This window comes from Phaethon lepturus, unplaced genomic scaffold, assembly GCF_000687285.1.
Source record: "Phaethon lepturus isolate BGI_N335 unplaced genomic scaffold, ASM68728v1 scaffold8814, whole genome shotgun sequence".
Classification (NCBI taxonomy): Eukaryota; Metazoa; Chordata; class Aves; order Phaethontiformes; family Phaethontidae; genus Phaethon; species Phaethon lepturus.
In genome coordinates this window covers 18,913-41,852 of record NW_010533938.1, presented here as the reverse complement: position 1 = coordinate 41,852, position 22,940 = coordinate 18,913, and the positions used below count along the sequence as shown (strand labels likewise).

The 22,940-nt window shown below is 39.4% G+C and overlaps 1 protein-coding gene across 4 annotated transcripts in view; it reads right to left on the bottom strand.

Annotated features, from left to right (window-relative positions):
• Positions 1-16,931: 16,931 nt before the first annotated feature.
• The window catches only part of HSPA4L (heat shock 70kDa protein 4-like), a 20,867-nt gene continuing 14,858 nt past the window's right edge, over positions 16,932-22,940 (bottom strand). For 3 of the 4 annotated variants that reach the window (XM_010285358.1, XM_010285359.1, XM_010285362.1), the window contains 6 exons: positions 22,541-22,678; positions 21,521-21,646; positions 20,239-20,346; positions 18,827-18,946; positions 18,091-18,252; positions 16,932-17,626 (listed from right to left, as the gene is read on the bottom strand). In XM_010285358.1, coding sequence (XP_010283660.1) covers positions 17,432-17,626; positions 18,091-18,252; positions 18,827-18,946; positions 20,239-20,346; positions 21,521-21,646; positions 22,541-22,678 — 849 coding nt within the window. In that variant the 3' untranslated portion in view covers positions 16,932-17,431. The remainder of the gene's footprint in view (positions 17,627-18,090; positions 18,253-18,826; positions 18,947-20,238; positions 20,347-21,520; positions 21,647-22,540; positions 22,679-22,940) is intronic. The other variant, XM_010285361.1, reaches the window with a different exon arrangement.

The window sequence follows — 22,940 nt, the reverse complement described above, 5'->3', positions numbered from 1 at the left end:
GGAAGACAGGGTCATAGTAAGCAATGCTTTTGATAATAAATGGAGCATTCATATCTGAGTAGTCTTTTAAAGCTAAAAAACCCAACAAACTCTTATTGAGTATAGATATTCTTTTAAGACACCATGGGTAAAAAAGAGTTAATCTGCCTTTGCAGAATGTACTGTTTATTTTGCTCTTCTGTCAAAAGAGGATGAATGGATTTACCCCTGTCTTTATGCTTCACGCTAGCAGTAAAGCTAACTGAATTGTGGGAGGAAACATATGTGCCTGTCATATGCAGCATAGTATTATTAGGTGCATTTATTTGAACTATGAACATTTATGATCATCCATTGAGCCATCAAGTATTACCTTCTGTCACATGAAGCCTAGAAGTTCTCTAAGTGAATAAATGATCTGAAGTGACTATCGCTGTATTCCTGGGATCCGAAACAACCTGTGACATTCATGTGACTGTGGAGGCTTGCCCAGCTAGAACATCCTCAGCTTCCTCTAAAATAAGTGGGGCTTAGCAAAAAAGTGAATACGATTTCTGTCAGTTTAGCAATAGAACTGATCACTAACTAAATGAATGTGGTTATTTGCCACCATCTTGACTAAAAATAAGTTTGAAGTGCCTGCTTAAACCATGCAACTCCTCTGAAGCAAACATAGGACAGTACTTTCCAAGAGCAGAAACTGTAGTGAACTATTTTTGTCTCTAAACAGAAGCAGCTGTAGTTCCACTGACATTAGAGAAGTTGCGTTGTTTTGTACAAAGGTTCAATTTGATTCCTAGGTTTAAATTTTGAAAAACTGTGAAGTTGCATTTCTTCTGTGATATTTCCAGCTCAGTAGTAAGCAGCCTTACTCATAGTGAATAAGAGGAAAAATAAGAATAATTGTTTATTTCACCAGTAAAATTCATGTACTTTCAGGTTGGGTGTTTTTTCCTGTGTGTTCCAATCTCAGGAATACTTTGACCTAATGGCTTCACGTATGCGCCACTTCTCTTACGACAATGCGTGCCTAGTTTTTACTAAAGCCTGAGGTTGAGCCTGTGTTTCAGCACTAATAAGCCTGTGTTGAGCTTTGTGCTGATGTGGCTGCACTAGTACTTGAACGAGGCAGTTTAAAACTGGCAGGGGTATCTTTACAATGTGACTGAAGTTTGGAGGGACATGAAGCAGTATGTGGGGTTAGCTTTGAAACTCCTTCCTTAAACAAAAGCCTGTGCTCAGCTTTAATTATTGAGCTCTTGGTTCTCCTCCCTGATATTCTTTCCTACCATTAAGAGACCAGACTGGTTTTCCTTGAGAACTTTCCATGGCATGTTTATGCCCATGATACTTTATTGCTTAAGGCTGACAAACAATAGCGTTGCTACAGTGCAGTACAGTCTCTGGTTTTCCTTTCAGTAGCCCAAGCTTTTTTTTTTTTTTTTTTTTTAACTTTCTCCACTTCGGATTCTGCATGTGGTTGCTCAGGAGAATTACATTTCTCTCTTAAGCATGCTCAGAGGAAATATGTGAATTTAGATGTCAGAACATTTGAGTTGTGAGAGACTGGGAGTTGAACAAGTATCTTGAGACCTGTGTAGTTTTTGACTCTTTGCCTCGCACAGGAAAGAGCTGTGATTCTCATTTGTTCGTCTGATGGTGAGTTCTCCAGAGGGAACGTCTGTTTCAGACAGAAAAAAGAGATGAAAACTTCTTCATCCTGTAACTGACCCTGCCACAGCCATACTGATCAAGAAAAAAAATACAAGAAAAAAAATTACTTTCTCAGCTACACTAATTCTGTGTTAGTGAAATCCATTTGTTTCAGAGAAGGAATTTTTTATTTAAATCTGTATCTTTAAGAAGCAAGTCAAACTTGCCAGCCATGTGATTTGGTTTACTCATCTGTAAAATTGACAACATGTTTCATCCTTAGCTGAACAATGTGGGTGGAGGGGAGTTATTTGTAATACAAGGGAAGGGAAAATAGTTTGTGCAAAGAATGATTGTTTCTGAAATACTAGTTATTAAATATATTCTGGCTTGAGTAAAATCCTTGGTATGTCATAAGGCTTTGTTTCAATGACTAATACATTTTTATGGACATTCCAACTTTGAACACTCCTATCAAGTTACTGGCCCTGCAGCATAGTCCCTAAGTCTATGTTACAGGAATATTATGTTGCTTATATAAATGCTGTCAAAGCCAGGTGGGTATTCTGTTTTTGCTAATTGTCTTGAACTACAATGCCAGGATTTGGTAGTCCAGTGGTATTACTCAGTGGAATTTCACCGTTTATGCCAGCCAAAGCTTTTTTCTCCCCGTATCTTTTGTATGTCTTAGTGATGTTACTGTATTTGTAACTTTGTGTGGTTGAGTCCTGTCTCTGTAGATACCGAGTGTGAGATTAGTCACTGGTTTACCACTAGAGCCAGGCTGACATCATGCCTCATAATGTTATGGAAACAATTAAGTCATTGGTATGTTTTGCTAATTTAGCTGATGTCTTGGTTGTAAGTGTCTGCCATTGCTGTATGGAACATAGTACCAGATTGTGCCGTGTTCTTACACAGGACATGAATCATGGTGAAAGTAGCATTTTATTGTTGTCTTTGGAAGTTCAGTGTATGTTCCCCAGTCAGCCTCTCAGTACATTAGTCTTCTGTCTTTGGAAGTCGTATCTTCCTGATGTGACTTCCCCACTCTTGACTATACTTATTTGTTTGCAACCTTCTTTATAACTCCTTACATCAGTGGATATCAGTATGTGATAGATGCATTGACTATGAAATTATCTTTGTGTCATTGTAATTGCAATTGCAAAAGCAATTATTGTTAGTTGTGATTTACAGTGTAGTTGTTTCCTCTTTCTTCCCTGTTCGTCGAACTTCTCAACGGCAATCAAGTGCCTTATATGCGTATCTGCATACCTGTTGAAAATGAAATAGCATTTCTATTCTTTAACTGTACAACAGTAGAGAATAGATATTCTAGATGAGTTCAAGATCCAACAGTGCTCAGTCTTTTGCATATGCATGTTCAGTATTTTTCCTGCAGAACTCAATCTACATAGACTTGCCAAAAAGGAGACTTGTTCATAGTCAGATTGGAAATTTGTAGCAGAGCCAGGGACTGTATTGCTCGTTCTCACCGTTGACAGTAATAGCTAATGCCCCATCCCTTAAAATAGCTATAAAATCCGTTTAGCAAGAAAACATCTTTAAAAGCTTTTGCTTGGGGTTTTTTTGTGTGTTCTCTGTGAACCCACAAATATATTCTCACTATAAGGGATTATCTCCTAGAATTATGAAGTCTGTAATTTTCAAGAAAAGCAAAATATACATTTGTTAGGACGAGTATGCCTTTTTTATTTTTGCCTTGATGCACTTAGGTGGACTAGATAACCTTGAAAATGTCTTTCCAGATGCATTTTCTGTGATTCTTTTCACTGTACAGCACTTGTGACCACTATGTGCTAGTTTCTAATAAAGGAAACTTTTGTAAGTCAAAATAAATTCTGTGAGAAAGAGTGGTCTCAGTATTTGAACTGTTTCTTAAGACCTAGCGTGGTCTAGTATTATCATTACATTCATCACATGATCTTCACAAACCTCGCTTACATCAATGAAAAGAATTCCTCACACCAAAGTGAAAATAACATCATCACAACACAGATGAAAGAGTTTCAAATCAGTGCAGATACTTACAGGTTAGCACTTGTTCTGCCTTGTAAAGTGATACAAACTTAAAAATAGAGGACAGATTTTCCTGTGCAGCAACACTGCTATTTGGATACCTAGAGCTAATAACCAATTTAAATAAAGATATCTTCAGTATTTCCTTAGGCTATTATGTTGGAAATTTTGACTGACTCCCTTTGAAGCTATTTTTGTAAATTTTTAGTTTTCACTAGCACTTCGTTACTGGGCAAGCTGAATCCCTTGGGTAGTGATATCTACTAAGGTCATTCAGGTGGATTTGAAGAGCATAATAAAGGATGCAGTATGAGATTTGAAAGCTTCCTCAAAAAAATATCAATGACATTGTAGTATGCCTAACTGAAATCCTAATAATAGATTTTTTTTTTCCTTTTTTTCAGTTCATACTTCACCATCAGGGCATGTGTCTACCCCTTTGGCTTTGAAAATTGGTTTATTGACATTATCCATGAAAACAAAATGTCACCTGAGCATAAAGATGTAGTTTATGCATTTGTGCAGTTGTTTACAAAAGATTTAGATCAGCAGTTTAGCATATTAAGACAGATGACATTTCTCAGTGCCCTTTTTGTGGCAAACAGGTCATTGCAGTGTTTTTTCTGACATTATACTAAAGGGAAGCAAGACAAAATACTTCTGTAATGGCTTGTTTATATCACCAAGATGATGTAGCAAGAAGTTACTTGAAAAATCAGTTTCTGTTTGAGCTCAGTTAGTTTGGCTTGAAAAAGCACTGTCATGGTAATTTAGCAAATTGGGCCATGGTGGTTTGTTTCCTTGTGAGCAAAGACAAATGCAAATACTGTATTTCTGTCGTTTAAAGTTGTAGGAACATTTTTTTAAAGGTTTCCATAGTCTTGGCAACTTAGTGAATTTAGATACATTTTATATTTCTACATGTCAAATTGTATTTATAAATATGCATTTCATACTTTCTGTTACAGGGAAGAAAATGAAACTTTCCCATGATAGACCAGGTCAAATAAATCCTCTTTGAATATCTGCAGTCTTAATGTGGACTTTTAGATTCCTAAATCAAAAACTGTGATTTCTAAAACCACCAATTCTGCTTAATTTAGAAAGTACCTAAATCTCCAAATGTAGTGCTGTTTTGCTCTCAGATTCCCAGGCCTCAGTTGTTCTTGTGTGCGCACGCAGCACCGTCTCAGGCCAGTAGAGCCTGAGCAGCTCCCTCGCTAGCTCCAGCCCCAAGTCAGACCAGGTGGAGAAGACCAGGTGTGCCTCTGCCGGTCGCTCTGAAGGGCCTTCTCATTGACAAGAAGTTTTTTTATTTGTTTGTTGGGTTTTTTTACCTTATGGCCAACTTCAGCTTGCCTTTTTGGTGGTAAAGCCAGTCCAATAATACTCTCTGCTTTAAAAAAACACCTGTATGGATGGAAAGGCTTGCCTGGAAGAGAAAAAATGGAAAGGTGGAGCTTGTATTGCCTGTGCAGTGTCACTTGAAGGTTTCTGAGGGACTAAGTTTCCCTAGTAAAATGTTCTGTGTTTTACTTCTAACGTGTTTTAATTGTGATGACTCGCCTTTTAGAATGTCCAAAGCATTCAAAGACTACCATCTTCATGAAGAAAACTCTATTTCTCTGACTTCCTGCAGAACAGAAATATAACAGGTGCAGTTCTTGTGCCTATGGCTAAACCAATGAGTGACTAACATCTGCCCCTTTTTGAAGTGTCTGCTGGGACTTGACAAACTGCTACTTGAGCGAGTCGTAAGAAACGACAGAATCCATATTTTCACATACACCTCTTTGTTCCTAACATCTGAAAAGAGAGCGCAGAATGGAGGTGCTTAAGAAGGGGCTCAGAACCGAAGACCAAAAGCTGTGTTTAGACTGAAGGGGAAAATGTTTGTGTACAAAGCCCTAAAATACAGTTCTGTTCTGGAAAGCGATGGCAGCAAGTTGCATGAGACCTCTTCACTGGAGTCCTAGGCTCAAATCTGGTAGAGTCACACCTGTGCTCTACTCTGCATATTGCAGGCAGCGCTGTTGACATCAGTAGGATTAATTACACCATGTTCATGCAAGGATCTGTGTAATCTTTGCAGAAGTGGTCAGGGACCTCCATTTCAACTTTATATGCCTTATAACTATGGAGTTATTCTTTTGCAATTGTTGGTTATGTAGAACCTCATTGATTTGGGAGTCACGCTGCATGTTTATTTGTTTTGTTTTTTTCATTTGTAAGGATAATAAAGAGCTCACATTAAGCCTTTATTTACACGTTTGTAAAGCCGTTGCCTCCTGGCAGAAAGACAAGAGGAATTTAGGAAGGGGTGACAACAAATCACAAGAAGTAGAAGAGGTTAGATCCCTCTGAGATAGCTCTACAAGATTTAGGGAAGTAAAAAGTTAGGAAGAATGTGTCCCTGTTTTCTTATTTAAATCAGTGTCTAAAAAAGTTTGTTTGCAAGATATACTGAGCTATGGAAAGTCCTCTTTGCTCCTACCTCATTCTGCATGTGTGTACATATCTAAACTTTTTCTGAAAGCTGTTTCTCCAGTGGTTGCTGTAGTTTTGGCTACCTATACAGAGTGTGTTCAGAAGTCTTACCACTCTCTTCAGTCATAGCTTCTACTGGATTTTAACATGTGATCCTGTCGGCAAAGTATAACTAGAAATGGAGTTGTTTTATTAAATTTTACCTGTTGACTTACTGCAAATGTGAGACAAATAAAAATGTGCATTTACTCTCCTTTTTGTTTTTATACTCGAAAGACGGGAAAATGTACTGTACTTTTGTTTTTAGATATTTATTTCTCTGCTTGTAAATGCCGGGACTTTGCATTTTCCTACTCCACCCTTTGCATCTTTAAAGTAATTGTCTTTGAGGTCTGGGGGTTTGTTTGGGATTTTTATTTTTATTTTTTTTCCTAAAATGTGTGTTTGACTGTCAAGTAAGTATAATATCCTCTTGCCTCTGGGTCTTTTTCTTGGGAGTTGAAGGTTGTTTGGGTCAACAGTGCTGGTCAAAAGTAGAATTATGAAAATGCCAGAGAGAGAAGTCATTGAAGGTCTTAGGTAAATAGGAGATGCCTTGAGGAATATACAGCATAATAATAATACAGCACTTTTATGACAGGAGGGAGTTTGGATTTTACTTGAATTCAAACTGCTGCTGTTGCTCAGGAAATAAAGCCCAGCTGATTATATGTAGCACAAGAGAAATGGTGGAATTTCCTCCCTGTTCTTGTCGAGAATGTCATCGTGACTGGAGTGAGGAGCTTCAGGAAACAAGGATTAGGGTAGAAGGAATTAGGGAAACCTTAAATCTTATATTTGTGGGAATTATGGATATGTACAGTAAAAAAGAAACCTCACAAACTATTTCCTTTGCTATGGATTCCACAGTCTGTGAGGCAGCCAGGTCTCTGTGCACCACTATTTTGTCAGTTCTTCTAGGAAAAACATTTCTTCCCAAGCTGTGTATTGTAAGGGGCTCACAGCTTTAGGAGTGCAGAGGTAGCTGGGAGTTTCCCCACCGCCCATCAGAGCCCTTGTTTCAGGGAAAATGTGGGCAGAGGAGAGGACTAAGGAGGACTGAATGTAGGTTGTACCCTTTTCACAAAGCTGGTGACCCTGCCTGCTGCCATTTTCAGACGGTGGCATGTCCTGCTAAGGCGTGCTCCCACCCATGTGCCTTGAGCACACCCTCCCTCGCGGGTATTGCATCTCATCCTTACTATCTCAGGGGTAGCGTGTGCTTAAGCTACTCTTGTGTACAAGGGAATGGAAGTGAGGCAAGGTGCTGGGGCTGAAGGAGTGAGCAGCTGAGCACCATGTGTTCTGTGAGTATGTAATACATTGAGTTTTCTGTTCACTTATTGAGGGATAGTAATTGAGTACACTTTATTTGGGACAGCAGTTTTGATCACTCCCTGACTAAATGTGTGTTACAGTACTTTTCAAACCTGGCAGTGCCAAGTCCACCACTAAACCATGTCCCTAAGCACCATGTCTACATGTCTTTTAAATACCTCCAGGGTCCCTGGGCAGCCTGTTCCAGTGCTTGACAACCCTTTTGATGAAGAAATTTTTCCTAATAGCCAGTCTAAACCTCCCCTGGCGCAATTTGAGGCTGTTTCCTCTCATCCTATCACTTGTTACCTGTGAGAAAATCCCATGTTTCTTTATGGAAACAGTTCTTTGAGGAAAACAGGTTTTTTCATAGCAGCAAGCATAGGAGTAACTACATATGTGCCTGGATGTGCTGAGTTGCCTGGACAGGAACTGGAGTGCTTTGTGGAGAGGGAGCAGGCATATGGGAGCTGGAGAGGAAGCAATGAGAACCTGGGGTTCTCTCAGGTGCTCTGCTTTCTTCTGTTTGGCACTGGATGCTTCCTTCTCGCTAGTGTTAAGGCCCAGAGATGTCAGGCTGGTGAGTTTTATCAGATGTTTGTGAACTGCTTGATGTTACAGGGAAGTGCTTTGGAAAAAGCAACAGTTGGGGAGAGTTTTCAATTCGAACTGAAGAACTTAGATGCAGTTTATAAAATAAATTACTAGGAAAAAAGGAAAAAAATGTGCAAAAGGGGAATATAGTTCATGGACATATTAAGGGAAATGGACAGTTCAGAGTTAATACCACCGGGTGTCTGTGAAACTGGCTGTTGCTACGGTATGGATGTATCTACTCATACAGTTTACTGGGTACTGTGGGTGGCAACAGAGATCTTTTTTGTCCCTGTGGATAACTGCTACAGGTGGGAGTGTGGTCGTTTTTTATTTTTGTTTAGATTTTGTTTTCTGAGTATTAGAATACCCCGATCTTCTAACAGAAGACTGACTCCAGGCTTCAAACAGAAACTCGAAAGATGTAGAGTGGGAAATGTATGGAACTACTGGTTTTCTCCTCCCTCATGGTCGCCTGCCTGAGCCTTCCAAGAGCATTAGTCTCTAATACAGGCAGGAGGCTCATTTGTCATATATTTGGTTAAACGAGTATAGATCACACAAGCCATAGATAAGCTGGGTTGTTTATTCCTTGTAAATTAACACTCAAAAGCAGCAAAGGACTTTTCTGAAATATCTGGTGAGCAGGTGGTTAACCCTTACTTAGTAAGAACTTGCAGGATGGAGCTTGTGTGGTTATTCTTTCTTCAGTGACTTTTCAAAGCACAGATCTAGAAAAGCAGTCATAAATAGGGTGAGCTTTGCCTCCCAGATCTCATGTCCATCTCCGCTTTCTGTGCTAAAATTGCCATATAAAATTTCATAAGGATATTTTGACCTGCCTTGGTGTCGTAGACAATGCAGTGCAGGTGGGTGATGGCGTTGATGGGGAATACTTATTGCAACAGAGTCCTGGAGCATTTGTAATATGTGGAAAAAGCAAGTGAAATGGGAAAGGTTATTTTTTGGTTGAGAAAGGAAACTTCTTAGGTCACATCTTGCTGTAATATTGTCAAGAAAAATGTTTCTTGTTTTGCTTTGTCATTTTAGTTTCCAGAGTAGCTCCTGTGCTGGCTGCTGCCATGCTCTACGGAAGGAACACAAAGCTCTGGCCTAGGATTTTTATGCAGGTGTCTGCCATCCTGGTGTTGAGGGTGGCTATGGTCCTGGGAATGTAACGTGTTTTGCCCTTGTCATAGGTGTTGCGTGACTTGAATGAATCACTTAAATGGAGGCAAAGTAGTAATGCACATTTACCTTCGTCTGTGCAACGCTTGTACAAAGTCCATCCTTACCTCTGGAGCCCCCCTAAAATGGACATAGTGCATGCCACAATAAGCCTCCAAACATCAGGATGTTACCACTTCAGGGCATACTCAGCACTTGCCCAACTGTTAGACTATACGTCTTTGCAGTCACTGAGAAACTTTAAATTGTTATGCAGTTCATCTGGGAAATCACCCAGTTGAGGGACTGTTGTTCATTTTTGTTAGGTTTTAACTTTTTTTCTAAGACTATGGGCTACCACTTTTAATTGAAAGAGGTTCACTGCTCATAGTGCTGTGGACTATGCCTGCTGTTTCGTACTTTGCAGCATCTACAGTTAAAAGAAAAAAAGCGAATAAAAATCCCTGCCACCTCCTTCTTTAGAAACTGGTGTTTATATTATAGTATAGACAGAATAGCTGCTGCCTCAGAAGCTTAAAATTTTTTCATTAATAAAACTGAGACCAGTGCCCCTGACTTTTCTGTTTTCACGGGTCATTTTTGGAGAAAGCTTATGGCCCTACGTTGTCTTCCTCACCGTGTGAGGCTCTGGGGTGCAGGGGGTCATGTTTGCACAGGTCGAACTCTGGGAACTGCTGGCCCTTGTGGATCTGTTTCCACTGCAGTGTTCATTCCTAGGTGTCCTGCGGCCAATACCCATGCTGTGGGAAGCACTACAGTATTTACAGGCCTAATCTTGTAAAATCTGAGTCCTCTGAGAGCTGAGGGATTTTTGTCTTTTCTGTGGCTGGTGAATTGCTCATAATCCACTCCTCTGGAGGGAGAAGAGAGATGAAACTGCTGAGGGGTTAGACTATTGTCCTGAAAATTGTCAGGCTGGTAAGGTTTATTACTTCAAATCCTCTTCTTTAAACTTGTGGTTTTAATGTTATTTCTGTAGCACATGAAGCAGGGCAAAGATACTGTTGTTTGGCTAGTGCTCAGGCAAGACACAGCAAGAGAAAGGACACGTATTTGTATAGTTATTTAGGAACCTGCTTGGATAATTTAGGACTTCTAAAAATCCTTTTGGTCAGGTGGTGTGTTTTTCTTATTTCCCAACTGCATTGAGAAGCTGCTTGTAAAATAGTAACCTTGGGAGACGGAACCACTGGTGGCGCGATGCCGGGTGCTGCTATTGCCTGCTAGCACCAAAGGCAGCAATGGAGAAACGTGAAAGGCAGACTCAGGGCTGGGCGGTAGGGCAGGCAGGGTTTCTTACCTTTGTGGCTTATGATGTCTCAGCTGAGAATATTTTTCTCCTGAAGAATTACCCAAGTTCAGTGCTGCAGCAAAAAATGAGAGAGCAACCAGGATTTTCAGAACTCTGGCATCTGTTTTGTGATGTTGTGTGGAGCTTTTAATTGTGTCCAACAGATAATGGAGTATTATCTTTCTGTGATGATGTGTCTTCCACCAGCTACGTCTCCTTCTTGAATATTTGAGGATGAGGGTATTTTCTGGAGAAATTTGCTAGTAAAATAGTCTTGACTAGTAGTTTTGAAATGTATTTGCTATAGAAAGTGTCATTTTCTTCTTTGTGATTGAAAGTGCTTCAGCACTATTGAAAATGCAATTAACTTCTCATAAAAGGAAGAGCACACTGGTAGTTGTAGGGGGAATAAGGAAGGTAAGACAGAGTTAATCTGAGAAAGGACAATATTTATTTGCAGTCATGGTAACGATCACTGGGACACTCTTGTTTCAGCAGCTCTGTGACAAACACAATCTTTGGGAATAAATTGTTTTTATTCTGTAAGCTGCTCTTTTCTGCCTGAAACTGTGCCGAGTCAGCCCCTCAAGATAGCTTCTCTGGCATTGTAATATCCTAACACTATTTTTCAGATGAAATTTGAAACCTAGGTCGTCACATTATATTTCAGTATTTTGATGCAAATACATTAGCATGACATCATGGCTATGTCTTGAATTCCTTGAGTTTCAGCTAGCTGCCTTAAGCTTCTTTTCACGTTCACCTAATTTTGCTAGAATTGTTGATTTTCCTCTGTTGCAGTGTACTGGTGGAATGCTTTTCTTGATGGCGAGCGTCCTTGCACAGCTGGTAAATACCGGAGCGTAAACCAGCTGGTTTAGTAGTCTGAGATGCTCAGACTGCAAAGTAGGTTAAGGGCAGTATTTTCCCCTATGCTGACTGCTGTTAAGTACATGGAGTTGGTTTTTAGATGGTACATTTTTACATATGCACATACCTGTGTGTATACATACATACATGTATACACACACACTTTTTTTTTAAGAGGAAGGAACTTTTGCCACCCCTGAATCCCAAACCTTGCCTGTGAAAGTAATGATACTGAAATATTTTGTTTGACTTTATTTGTTGACATCCAAGTGTGCAAAGCCTGGAAGAAATGCAGACTTTGTGAAGCTTTTAAAGTGTCTTGAAGAAGATGGATATAAACATATTGAGTCATGTTGTGTTTTGATACATTTGTATAGGTTGTGCAGATATTCTACAGTCATTGCGTACTGGTGGAGGATGGAGGGATTCCCCTTGCACTGCTAAGACATGAAAGAACTCCTGGCATAAGCCCCCGGACTGCTGCCTTGCTGCTGCACCTCCAGATCTTCTCAGAGAGCCAACAGTTTCCAAAGCCGTCGCCTTCCCCAAGTGGTTCAAGACGCAGGAAAACTAATTCAAACTTGGATGTTGCAGTAAACCATTCGTGAGAGATAAATTACTTGAAATGCGGCAGTTTGTGCTCATCCAAGCGCACAAGTGTGATGTGAACGTGACCTGAGTTCCGCAGCAGCAAAGCAGGACTGCGTTTGGGCTGCAGCAGGTGGAACGAGGAGTCACACTGTTCATGGGTAACACATCTGGTGGAATTTGGCTGAAGCCAACTGGGACAGATGAGCATGAGAGACACCACACCTGACTAAGCAGGCAGGATGGGGTAAGCCACCAAAAATACCTGTTTCTTACCTATGGTCTTTTGGGCCAGTCATGAGGTCAGCCCCTACAAACCCATGACATCAGACAAAGCTTCTTTTAAGAACACTGATGTAAAAATGAGGTCTTGGGTGGTCATTTATGGTTCAAGTAGCGGTTTATATATTTATTATAATTATACACAACCTTGACAATCTATATTGCCATTCAAAAATAAATTGAAGTATTGTCAATTTGCACATGATTTGTCACTAAGAAGAATCCCATTTACATACATAGTAAACATTTTGCATACTTAAAACACTGCTTTAAATTCTAACACTCCCCTCTCTTCCCTCCCCCCCATCCTGTGGAGATATGTTTAGACTATGTGAATGAACTTTTCCAACTATGTGACATTCAGAGACTACCCCCTTTTCTTACTAATTTACTTAAGCCATTTCAGCACTTTGTAGAGGTGGCCAGTGGGTAGAGCTCTTAATTGCATTTTTGTTTAAAATGATTCTTCATAGATCACGTTGCAGTGATTCCTGCTTTTCATTGCTTGGTGTATTTCCTTCTGACCAGGAAGCTGGAAAACAGGGTTCAAGAACTGTACCAGGTAAGTCACACGAGCGCATTCCCGGTTTAATATTCGGCAGTGCTAACAGTCACATTTAGTTGTTTTCACTGTTATTTACATGTGTAATAAGTGGTTGAAGTCTTCAAATTTCAACTGTGGAGATTTTAAGAATTCATCTAGGAGTCAGCTACCCCCCACTTTCTCTAGTGTACTAAGAGTTTGTATTTATACTCCAACTGTTACCTTGGGAGTTGAAATGAAAATTTACAAGGCATTAACTGCCTTTTGTTAAGCAACACGTTTTTTACCACCTCTTTTGGCAGAGAACTTCTGTCTTCTGGTGCCTGAAAGGCTAGAAAACTTAGCATAACAAAAAGCGTAAGAGGCAATGTTATCTTATCTTCTTCTATCCAGTTAAAGAAAACTCACAGCTCACCGTAGGTAGCTAATGTAAGCATCCGTAAAGCCTGTGGACACTACACTGACCCACAGCTGAAGTCTGGGCATCTGGGCTTCAGCTTAGAAGGGCTCACAGAAGTCAGCGTATTAAAGTGACAACAGTGTTGTAACACAGAAGTGAAAGCCCTATTTTGAGGAATGAGGTTCATGACAGCGTTACTCTATGGGACTTCAATTTAGCTTCTTTTACCTACAGCAACCAGCTCAGTCCTTTGAACCAGTAAATGCAAGATGCAAAACGGTTTCATGTTTTTGAAAGCTGGTGTCAGTTAACCAAAAGGCATGGATAACTAGGGCATGGTTAAGTGTAAAGATTGCAAGGTTTGTTAAGGCTGTAAAGTTCTCACACTGGTGTCAAAAAATACCTAGGAAGAGAAGTCTCCTGCCAGCTCCTTGCTAGTTTCCTGAAATTACACTTAAATGTAATCCTTAAAGGAGAAAAACCACACTTAAAGATGGTGCTATTTGAAAACAGTAACAAAAGAATCTATCACAGGGGTCAGAGTTCAGTGCAGTGAGATGTTTAAAGACAATATCAAATAATTTCAAATGCTGAAGATACAAAGGAATCATATCAATGGGCAGACTGGATGCTTTAGATGCAAGAGCCTTCACTTTTAAGTGGAAGCACCAAAAACCCGCTTCTGCACCCCGTGGCAGGGGCACCCTGTGCCTGCCCACGGGGCAGGCCTGTGCGCTTCAGCTGCAGCACAGCAGCACCTCCGCTCCCCTCCCGTGGTGCCATCCCGACCGAGACGGCGGCATCACCCCCCTCGCCTCCTGCAGCCGAGTGGAAACACAGGTTGGGTGTTTCACCCCAGCGGTGTGGAGGATCCAGGACCCAACTGCCTACAGGCAGTTTTGTGAGCATGCCCCAAAGGCAGCATTTAAACAGTGAAAGGACACTGCCAGAAACGAACAAGGGAGACGATTCTTCACTCCCAATTCAGACCAAACAAGGCAGGCGGCTGTACTGGGTTATTTTATCATGTAGCGCTCTTGTCAGTTTAAAGAAAGAAGAGTATAAAAATTTAACTTAAAGAGATTGTTAAAAGTCGGTTTATGTTACATCCGAATGAAGTTCAAAGAAAATCCTGAAGTTTAAACTACTGTAATGAAACATGTGGGAAGGAAGCCATGAATCAGTTGTAAAAGAGCTAGTAGCAACTTAGTTTAGTAGAGCAAATTAATGTTAAAGCCATTTTTTGAGCAAGTCCATTAATGCTCGACAGTCCTTGTTAAAAGGAAAGAAAAACAATGTTACTCATAAAATAAAACAAAGCTTTTACACTGTTTTGTAACTAAACTTTTACATTAAGTTGTAGACTGTGTAACAGGTTTTTTTTTTTTAAAAACACAAAAAACTCTACTACCTTTACAAAGATAGTGTGGCTTCCTGTTCTCTCTTCTTGTGTGATGGAAGGAACATTTTCAAACTTTAGAAATGTATCTTGCCCCCAATAAAAGTCTCCAACAAGACGTTAGCAACAAATACCTGCTTTTAAAATATACAAGATGGAGAGCAGCATACTACTGTTGGTTCCCTAACAAAATTTGTTATTTCATGTTACAAGATACTCATTCTGGTGCTGTCAGGGTAGCCACAGGGTAACTCACTTGTCAAGTCCGGCGCACAAAACCTCATTTTCAAGTACTGCATAGCTCACGTAAGTACTTGAGAACCTTACATCTGTGTCCTGGTAAAATTTCCTCTTTGTAACAGAAAATGGACTGCATATTAACAAGTCATATGGTCACACATTAGTGTGAAGCTCACTGTGAAAAGTACAATTTTGCCCTTCTAAATGGGATTGTTAAAATGTACATCAGCAACCAGCTACTAGCAGCAGTCTGTGGGTCACATTCCTCTTCAGCAGGGATCTAGAGACAGAGCAGATGCGCAGCACAAAAAAGAAAACCTAATCTAGTAAGAAAACCTTACAATTGCTTGTCTTAACCATGTCTGCTTTTAAGCTTGCTGTAGAATTATTCCAGCTTTTATGCATAAGAATTGCCTCACACATTTGTAATGTAGTATTAAGCATCTAATGACCATGAGCAGAAGACTTTCTGTTCTTACACATGACCTTTTAGTTATTGGAGAGCTTACAGGGGAGACTTCCACTGTTTCAGCTTTTCTGCCTGATATCAGGAAGTCTACTAGACACATTACTGTGTAGATGGGTTTTAGGAAGCCAATTATTTCATAATGCTATCCATTACGCTGCTGTGGTAAAGCCAGTAAGATATTCATACTGTTGAAGCCTACAGGACCAAAGCTACCTCAATCATGTACTGACTTAAACACAGGACAACTGACTGAAGTGCAGTCACCCCCTCAGTGTCAAAGGCATGTGACTACAGCAGAATTCAAGACTGAGGCTGGAGAGTAGCTGCAGCTTTCTTCAAGGTCACTCAGTTTTTCTTCAAGGGCTTTAACTATGTAAACTCAAAATGCCAGACCATCCACAATTGATTGTGTAGAGGAGGAACAGTAGAGAAAAGTATGTGCATCTCAGTCACGAAGATACAATTCTAGCACTTTAGCTAGTTTAGCAGGTTTATATACAGCTCTAAATGATGGCTCCTTTTTCTGTGAAGGTATTTGAGAGTATAGTTCACCTCTACCAATTCTAACTTGGGTCACAGACTACTCTGTGGCACTGAACAGTGGTAGAACATGAAAGGCAGGGTTGGAGATAAAATGGCTGCAAAGCCAGAAACAAGAGCATGACCCTTCACTTGTTTGCAGAGGCAACAAGCTGGTACAGGAGAACTGCTGCAGCAATGCTTGATCAACACCTGAACACCTAAATGCATTTCTGCAGTGGTGTTCAAGTCACTGAAGTGTTTCACTGCAACTAATCTCAGTCTCTTACGCCAACTTGACTAAGAAACCACTTTCCATAGTCAGAGTAGTCCATTCCTATTCTGGTAACAGAAGAGTGGTTTGAAGTCAAGAGAGAAGTGACTTGTTCTAGCAAGTGCTACAGTACCTCAGTGACTGACAGCAGCACTCAATGTATGAACATGCAGTGGCCCTTGACAATGCCTAAGATGTGTCAAAGAAAAGAGTGACTCAACTGTGTAAGACATTATATAGATACTTTCATTAGATAAACTAAAAAACCAAAGGTATATATGTGCAGAGTATCAAGGCTTAAATAGGCTCTCAGTATTTCTTTCAAGTTTGCTTAAATGCTGTTCGTTGCTATCTCAAAATTAGGGTGCTAATATCCAGCTTGCAGAGCACATGTTCTGTGGTTCCTCCTCCCCAGCACCAGATGTGGATTTAATTCAAAACAAGAGAGGCTGAAATAGTAACATGTGCAGTAAGACATTTTCAAGGAAAAGCTATGCAACAGTCCTTGTATATTCTACCCCTTCATACTATTATCATTATCATCATCCTATCATAAGCATGGTACGTTACCTACAGCGATGTGCACTGAGAGCATTCACTTAATTTCAGCACATGGCAGAGCCATTATGCTAGCATTCTGCAACTAAGATTGTTAGTGGTATGGGAATCAAAAAAAAATGTTTACGCTTGTATTATTCAGTTTATATGGAAGAGACCATACAATTCTCATGGTACATCAAGAAGATGGACTAGTATGCCAACTAACCTCTATTTTAATATTTAAATTATAACAATACAATAACTAGAAAAGGTCAGTGCTTCAAGTGACAAGTTTTGCCACTTCAATTCCAATATTTTTCCAAAATAAAGATGCAATCAGATCTACACTTGAGCATCAGTAGTGCAATACAGTATCCTTTCCTGAATAAAGGAGCTGAGGTTTATCCACAATAAAAGCTTTAAATAAGGTAGATTGTTGCCATTTATATATCAATTCTGTACGTTTGATATAAAATATATTGGGAAAGCTTAAACTGACTTATACAATCTACATTTGGCTAAAGCTCCACATAAGCAGCATCAGTGGAAATGAACATCAGAGGTGTACTTAATATAAAACACTTTCAAAACTACTCAGCAACAAATGACAGAAGGTTGGCTAAGAATAACTGAACATCTGAGGTGTGTACCCGACAAAAAGAATGGACCCTGTGGTTACTTGCACTATTTTAATTATGCAAAAGAAATGCAAGATTTAGTCCACTTCCATTTCTCCAGGTGGTTTGGTCTGCTGAGAATTGTCCTTCGCTGGCTCAGGTTTTGTTTCAGTACCGCTCTGTCCGTTCACTGGTCCATTGTGTTCACCATTAGCTTTTGACTGCCCATCATTGGGAGGTTCTATCTTCGGTTTGGGCTTGTATATAATGGGATTACAGAAGCTATCCAATTCCTAGTTGTAACAGAAGTGAGAGAGCAAGTTCATTTGGTGGCACAGTAATTGCATTAAACTAGAGTGTCTCAAATTTGATTCTGGTTCATAATGACCTGGAATTTGGTTTTCAAGGACTAGACTTTTCAATTCTGTCAAGTCTAGAAACTTGCAAGGAAACTTTCCACTAGCTAAAGAGCTTCTGCTCTGTTAAAAGCCTATATGGTAATCCATTTTCTAGCAAGCCTGGTGCTGTAATTCAAGGATATTTTAAAAGGGCTTATGCAGAGAAACTGCTGTAAATCGAGAGCCAGAATTGAAGATTGATAAAATTGCTGCTCCCTCTGTATGGATCTTTTCATAGCATTAAAAAAATCTCTGCAGGTTTAATATTCTAGCTCAACACAGAAGCCAAAATCTTGTTAAAGAAAAATGTACTAGAATGCAACAAGTACAATGATTGGGTTTTGGTTTGGTTTTTTTACCTTAGATTTTGTCAGTATTTCTGCCACTTTGACAACTGGATCCTGAGTTAGACTTAGTTTGTTCTGGGCATTCATTTTGCTGTTCAACCAATTCATAGCCTCACTAATGTATTTTTCAACTTTTTCCATCTCAGCAGGATCTAGGTGATCATACTTTTCATCCTAAGGAGAGAGGTATTTATACCATCAGTTAGTATATGCTTCTCACCCAATTACAAGTTTCATCGACACAAAATAGCATAACACTGCTACAACCTGACAAAAATAGTTTTTAACAAGCATTTAGTATGAAGAATGGCTGTAGAACAAGACAGACAGGACGTTGTTTTTAGACACTTGAAATTTTGATCTTAAGTGCACACTGCTGAAGCGCAGGTTACTAATAAAGTTTTGAGAAAAAAAAGCACCTGAGATCTACTGTAGTTTAATTAACTAACCCCAATAAATAGTCTTATAAGTTATAGAAACAATGGTAACAGCCGTAACTTGAGATACCCATTTCAAGTGTTACAAATCACCATAAAAAAATGCGACTGTTGAATCCATGTTCTCATGAAGAAGCCATTTTTGCTAGCAATCCGGAACAGTTTTAGAAGTTCTCAGGAGCAGAAGCACAACAGCCATTTTAAAGCAGCTGAACAGGTAATCCTACAGGGTTTATTTTTAAATACAAAACACTCTGTAAGCCAAGCTCAAACACCCATAATAGTTCATTCCCTAAGTAATTTGCTTCTACCTTATTTTTGTATGCTTCTACTGCTTTCATAAGGAGCTGAATCTTCTTTCCCAGTTCATTTAAAACTTTCGGTCTTTCTTCATGTTCCATGTATCTTTCCTGAATAGGCTGTCCAAATTTCTGGAAACATAAGCACAAAGATCTTGGCAAAATACAAGTTTACTTTAGTCTGGTCTAAGAGTAAAACACTGCATTGCAAGGAAGGCTGCCTCTAACTTCTTTTCTCACCTGTTCAAGAGCTTAACCTTTGCATTTAGCTTCAGTGCACAAAAAAACCCCAGAAGTTTAAACACAGGAGTAGTGCCTGTCCTTTTTAGGCTTAGTATTTCACAGATATATTCAGCAAAAAGAGCATTGGGAACAATGCATTCAGAAGAGAAACTAGACAGGATTTACCTAGATGGTTTTAGTTTTAAAGTAGTTAATCTGAAAACTTCCGGTTTTATCCACTTTGTTTTTTCTGTCTCTTAAAAACTGATATCCAGGCAAAAAAAAGCAGTTGCCAGGATCTACAATGCTGTTTCCAACAGTTATCCCTCCCCCAAAGGAAATGTGACTTGAGAGAAGACAGTTGGAGCCCAAGAGCTAAAGACATACTTCAACTTCCTACAAACAGAGTAGCTAGTCATTCATCAGAATTCCCATTTTTCCCTCTTAAAAACTGATATCCAGGCAAAAAAAGCAGTTGCCAGGATCTACAATGCTGTTTCCAACAGTTATCCCTCCCCCAAAGGAAATGTGACTTGAGAGAAGACAGTTGGAGCCCAAGAGCTAAAGACATACTTAACTTCCTACAAACAGAGTAACTAGTCATTCATCAGAATTCACATTTTTCCCCATGAGATTATTAAAATCTGAAGTATTTAAGGTGGTTTTGGTCATTACTAATCAAATGATACAGTGGAAGCTACTGTTAAAGCACTCTTCAGCCTTTACCATTAGATATTACACCAAAAATCTGAGTTTGTGATACAACTATAGAAGACCACTGAAAACAGGAAAACCAGAGCATCTGTTCTGGAGTATAATTCTGAACACCTGGGAGAGCAGTCAAACTAATCAAAAGCCCCCTTCAGATTGTAACAAGGCTGACAAAGAATTTCCGTAGCAGTTATTTTTATTGTCACTAGCGACAGTCTACTTCATTTTGACCGTTTTCAAATAAGGAGAATAATAGGCATTAAGAAAAAATTTATTTCTAGTTCTAAATAGTATGTTCATTTCATAACTAAACTACATCCCGATACAGCCTGAAATGTCCATACTTAATGGATTTACAAAACTCACGTATGGGTATGCACACACACATCCCTCATTAAAAGAGCTTTGCTCACTTAAGCCATATATATTTATCTAAGTGTCCCCACCTCCAAACACAGATGATTTTTCTAGAAAGTAACGTAAAGCCTTACTCTTAATTCCTGAAGCTTATCCATGTATACTTGTTTTGGCTGGTCCTCTCCATCTTCATAAAGCCAGTTTTCTGTGTCCTCCAACATCAAGGTCAGCTTGTTGGAATCCTATGAAGCAAAGCAGGGATACTCTAGTTCCAAAGGGAATGTGACAAACAAATCTTCTCCCCACAGCACACAAAGAAACCCCCCTACTCAAAAAACCCTGTTTCATCAGTTTAAAATATTCAAAGTGATAGTTAAGAAAGCTGTAATTAACAGACTTCAAAGCCAAGATTTTACAGAACGATAAGGGCGGCAGGCCAGCCCTACTAATCTGATTTGCAGGTGACGTTTATGGGAGTTACATAGCTTCAGGATTGATTTTATAAGAAAGCACATGCATATCTTAACATTCTTGCCTATTATCTTTACACAGGAGGTTCTGCTTCTCAGGTTCTCTGACAGCAGGATGGGAGAACAGACAAATCTGGACAACTCTACATTCAGTTGAAGTTAAAATTGTTTTAATTGGACTCTACTGACTATAAACAAAGACTTGATTTTTAATTATCTAGAAATAACGATTTTATCTATCCCCGTAACTTATGTAAGAGATTGTTTTGAAATCGGTATGGGAAAGACAGCCTCACACCCTTGAGTTTATACTGGAAGGATGTCTGTACTGTGTTGCTGGGTTGATGACCAGGTAATCCAGAGAGACGACCTTAAAACTGCTGCTGGACATTTGTTGTTTCAACAACTGGTTGCTTGTGTACCAGCCACATTTATTTAGATGGCCATTACAGAGAAATGATTGTAAGACAAGTGTTCTTTCAATACTCCTTCTGTAAAAGCCCAGTGCACAGCTTTCTTCATCACCTTTACTTGGACTTATAAGTGGGGAAAGAATTGTGTTTATAAGTTAATTAAATCAGACAATAAAACACAGAGCTACAGACACTCCGTTTCTGCTCATTTTCATTCCTACTCACTCACACTATTTAGAAGCTTGTGGTGATCTGCCCTGCTTTCCTACTCCCATCATAGTGTTTTTGTTTTCCACCTACATCCCAAACCTTTCCTTGCCACTGAGAAGCTTCTCAGACAATAAAAGAACTCTGCATGCTTGCATGTCAAGTATCAGGTGTTAAGTGTAGTTTGAACTTCGCTTCTGTGAAGTTAATCCACTCCATATTCCGAAACAATTCCAAGAGACCCCTGTAGCCTCCACATAACCCACACTCAAAGGTTATAAATACAAAGGATTTTTTTCCAACAGTTGAAACAAGGCAAGTCTTACTTCTTCAGTGATGAATTTCTCAAAGACTCCACACAGTTTGTCTCTGAAGTCATACACATATTCTTCAACAGCATTCTTAGCATCATTTCTTTCTTTCTCAAGCTTGTCCTGCATCATCATCTTCCCCTGCGGTGGAAAAAAGCCGGTATCAAACTAAAAGCTTAAAGCGTCAAGCTTAATGATTACTCTCTCAAAACTGTACCACAGAACTTTGCAGAAGCCTGTTAATCCACAATTACTGATTAAAATTTTCACCTTTGTGTAGGTCATCTTCACTGCAGGCAGAACTGGAACAGGAGAAAAATGAGTTCATTATTTAAAAGCTGTTTGGCAAGTGCTTCAACATAAATGGATCAAGGTATCAATTATGATCTGATCACCATAGGCAGGATTAGAAGTAAAGACAAGTCTCGACTCTGGTTTGGAAGTCACTAGGAATCATTTTGCCCTAAAAAACTATTTTGTATTTTATCCTTCAGACTGACCATCTTTCACAGAGGAGCTTATGCTGGTGGGATCTTCACAGACATGATACCTAGAAACTTCAGAAAGGATCCTCTGAAAGGGAGGTTTTCTACATGTTGCAGTATTTCCCTGCTGATGTAGGACTTGAAGGGCAAAAATGTGATATAACTAAGGACACAGCTTCTGTAAAGTACCAAAAAAACCATGCAAATGCTACTGCTGACCAGTATCAGGTCACTTAGTAACAATTAGCATTCCTATAACATACTGTGCAGCCTTTGCTGGCAATCCTAGGCATTTCCTGCCTAAGAACAGAATTGATACTTCAGGTAATGACAGGCTAATAGGTCAAACTCAGACACCTGGGTAGTTAAAAGTCTAGTGAAACTGATTAATTTCTCAAAAAAACCCAACCAAAATGAACCCCCCTTCCAATTAAGGGCAATCCCCCAAGAAATTCAGAATTGGCTACCAAGTTTATGGTTGCATAATGGGTTTCTGGATAATTATTTACAGTGACATTAATTTGAGTGGTCATCTGTTTATGCTGCTTACCTCATTTTCTATATAGCAATTGATAAGGTCTTGTCCCAGTTGTCTATAGAGGCTTGCCTGTATAGGTAGGTCAATACTCTTAACTTTTGCTTTAGCCTTTGGCTGGGCTGGATGATCTTGCTTCTCTCCAGAAGCAGCCTGCAAAGATTTACACTATTAAATGAACTTTCAAGGATAGAAATACTACTACATTTATGCTCAAATAAGAGACACAAACGGAACTAGTATGACAGCTACAAATTAATCATATGTAAATGAAGCACCTAGTTATTCCTCTGATCTTCAGAATCACCACTAGCTTGGTTTTGAACCAAACTGGTGAAATTTAATCTCTTTAAACATAACCTGAAGAGCTGTTGAGAAAACCTGCTCAAAAGCTAAAGGCACCGCATATTCTTCT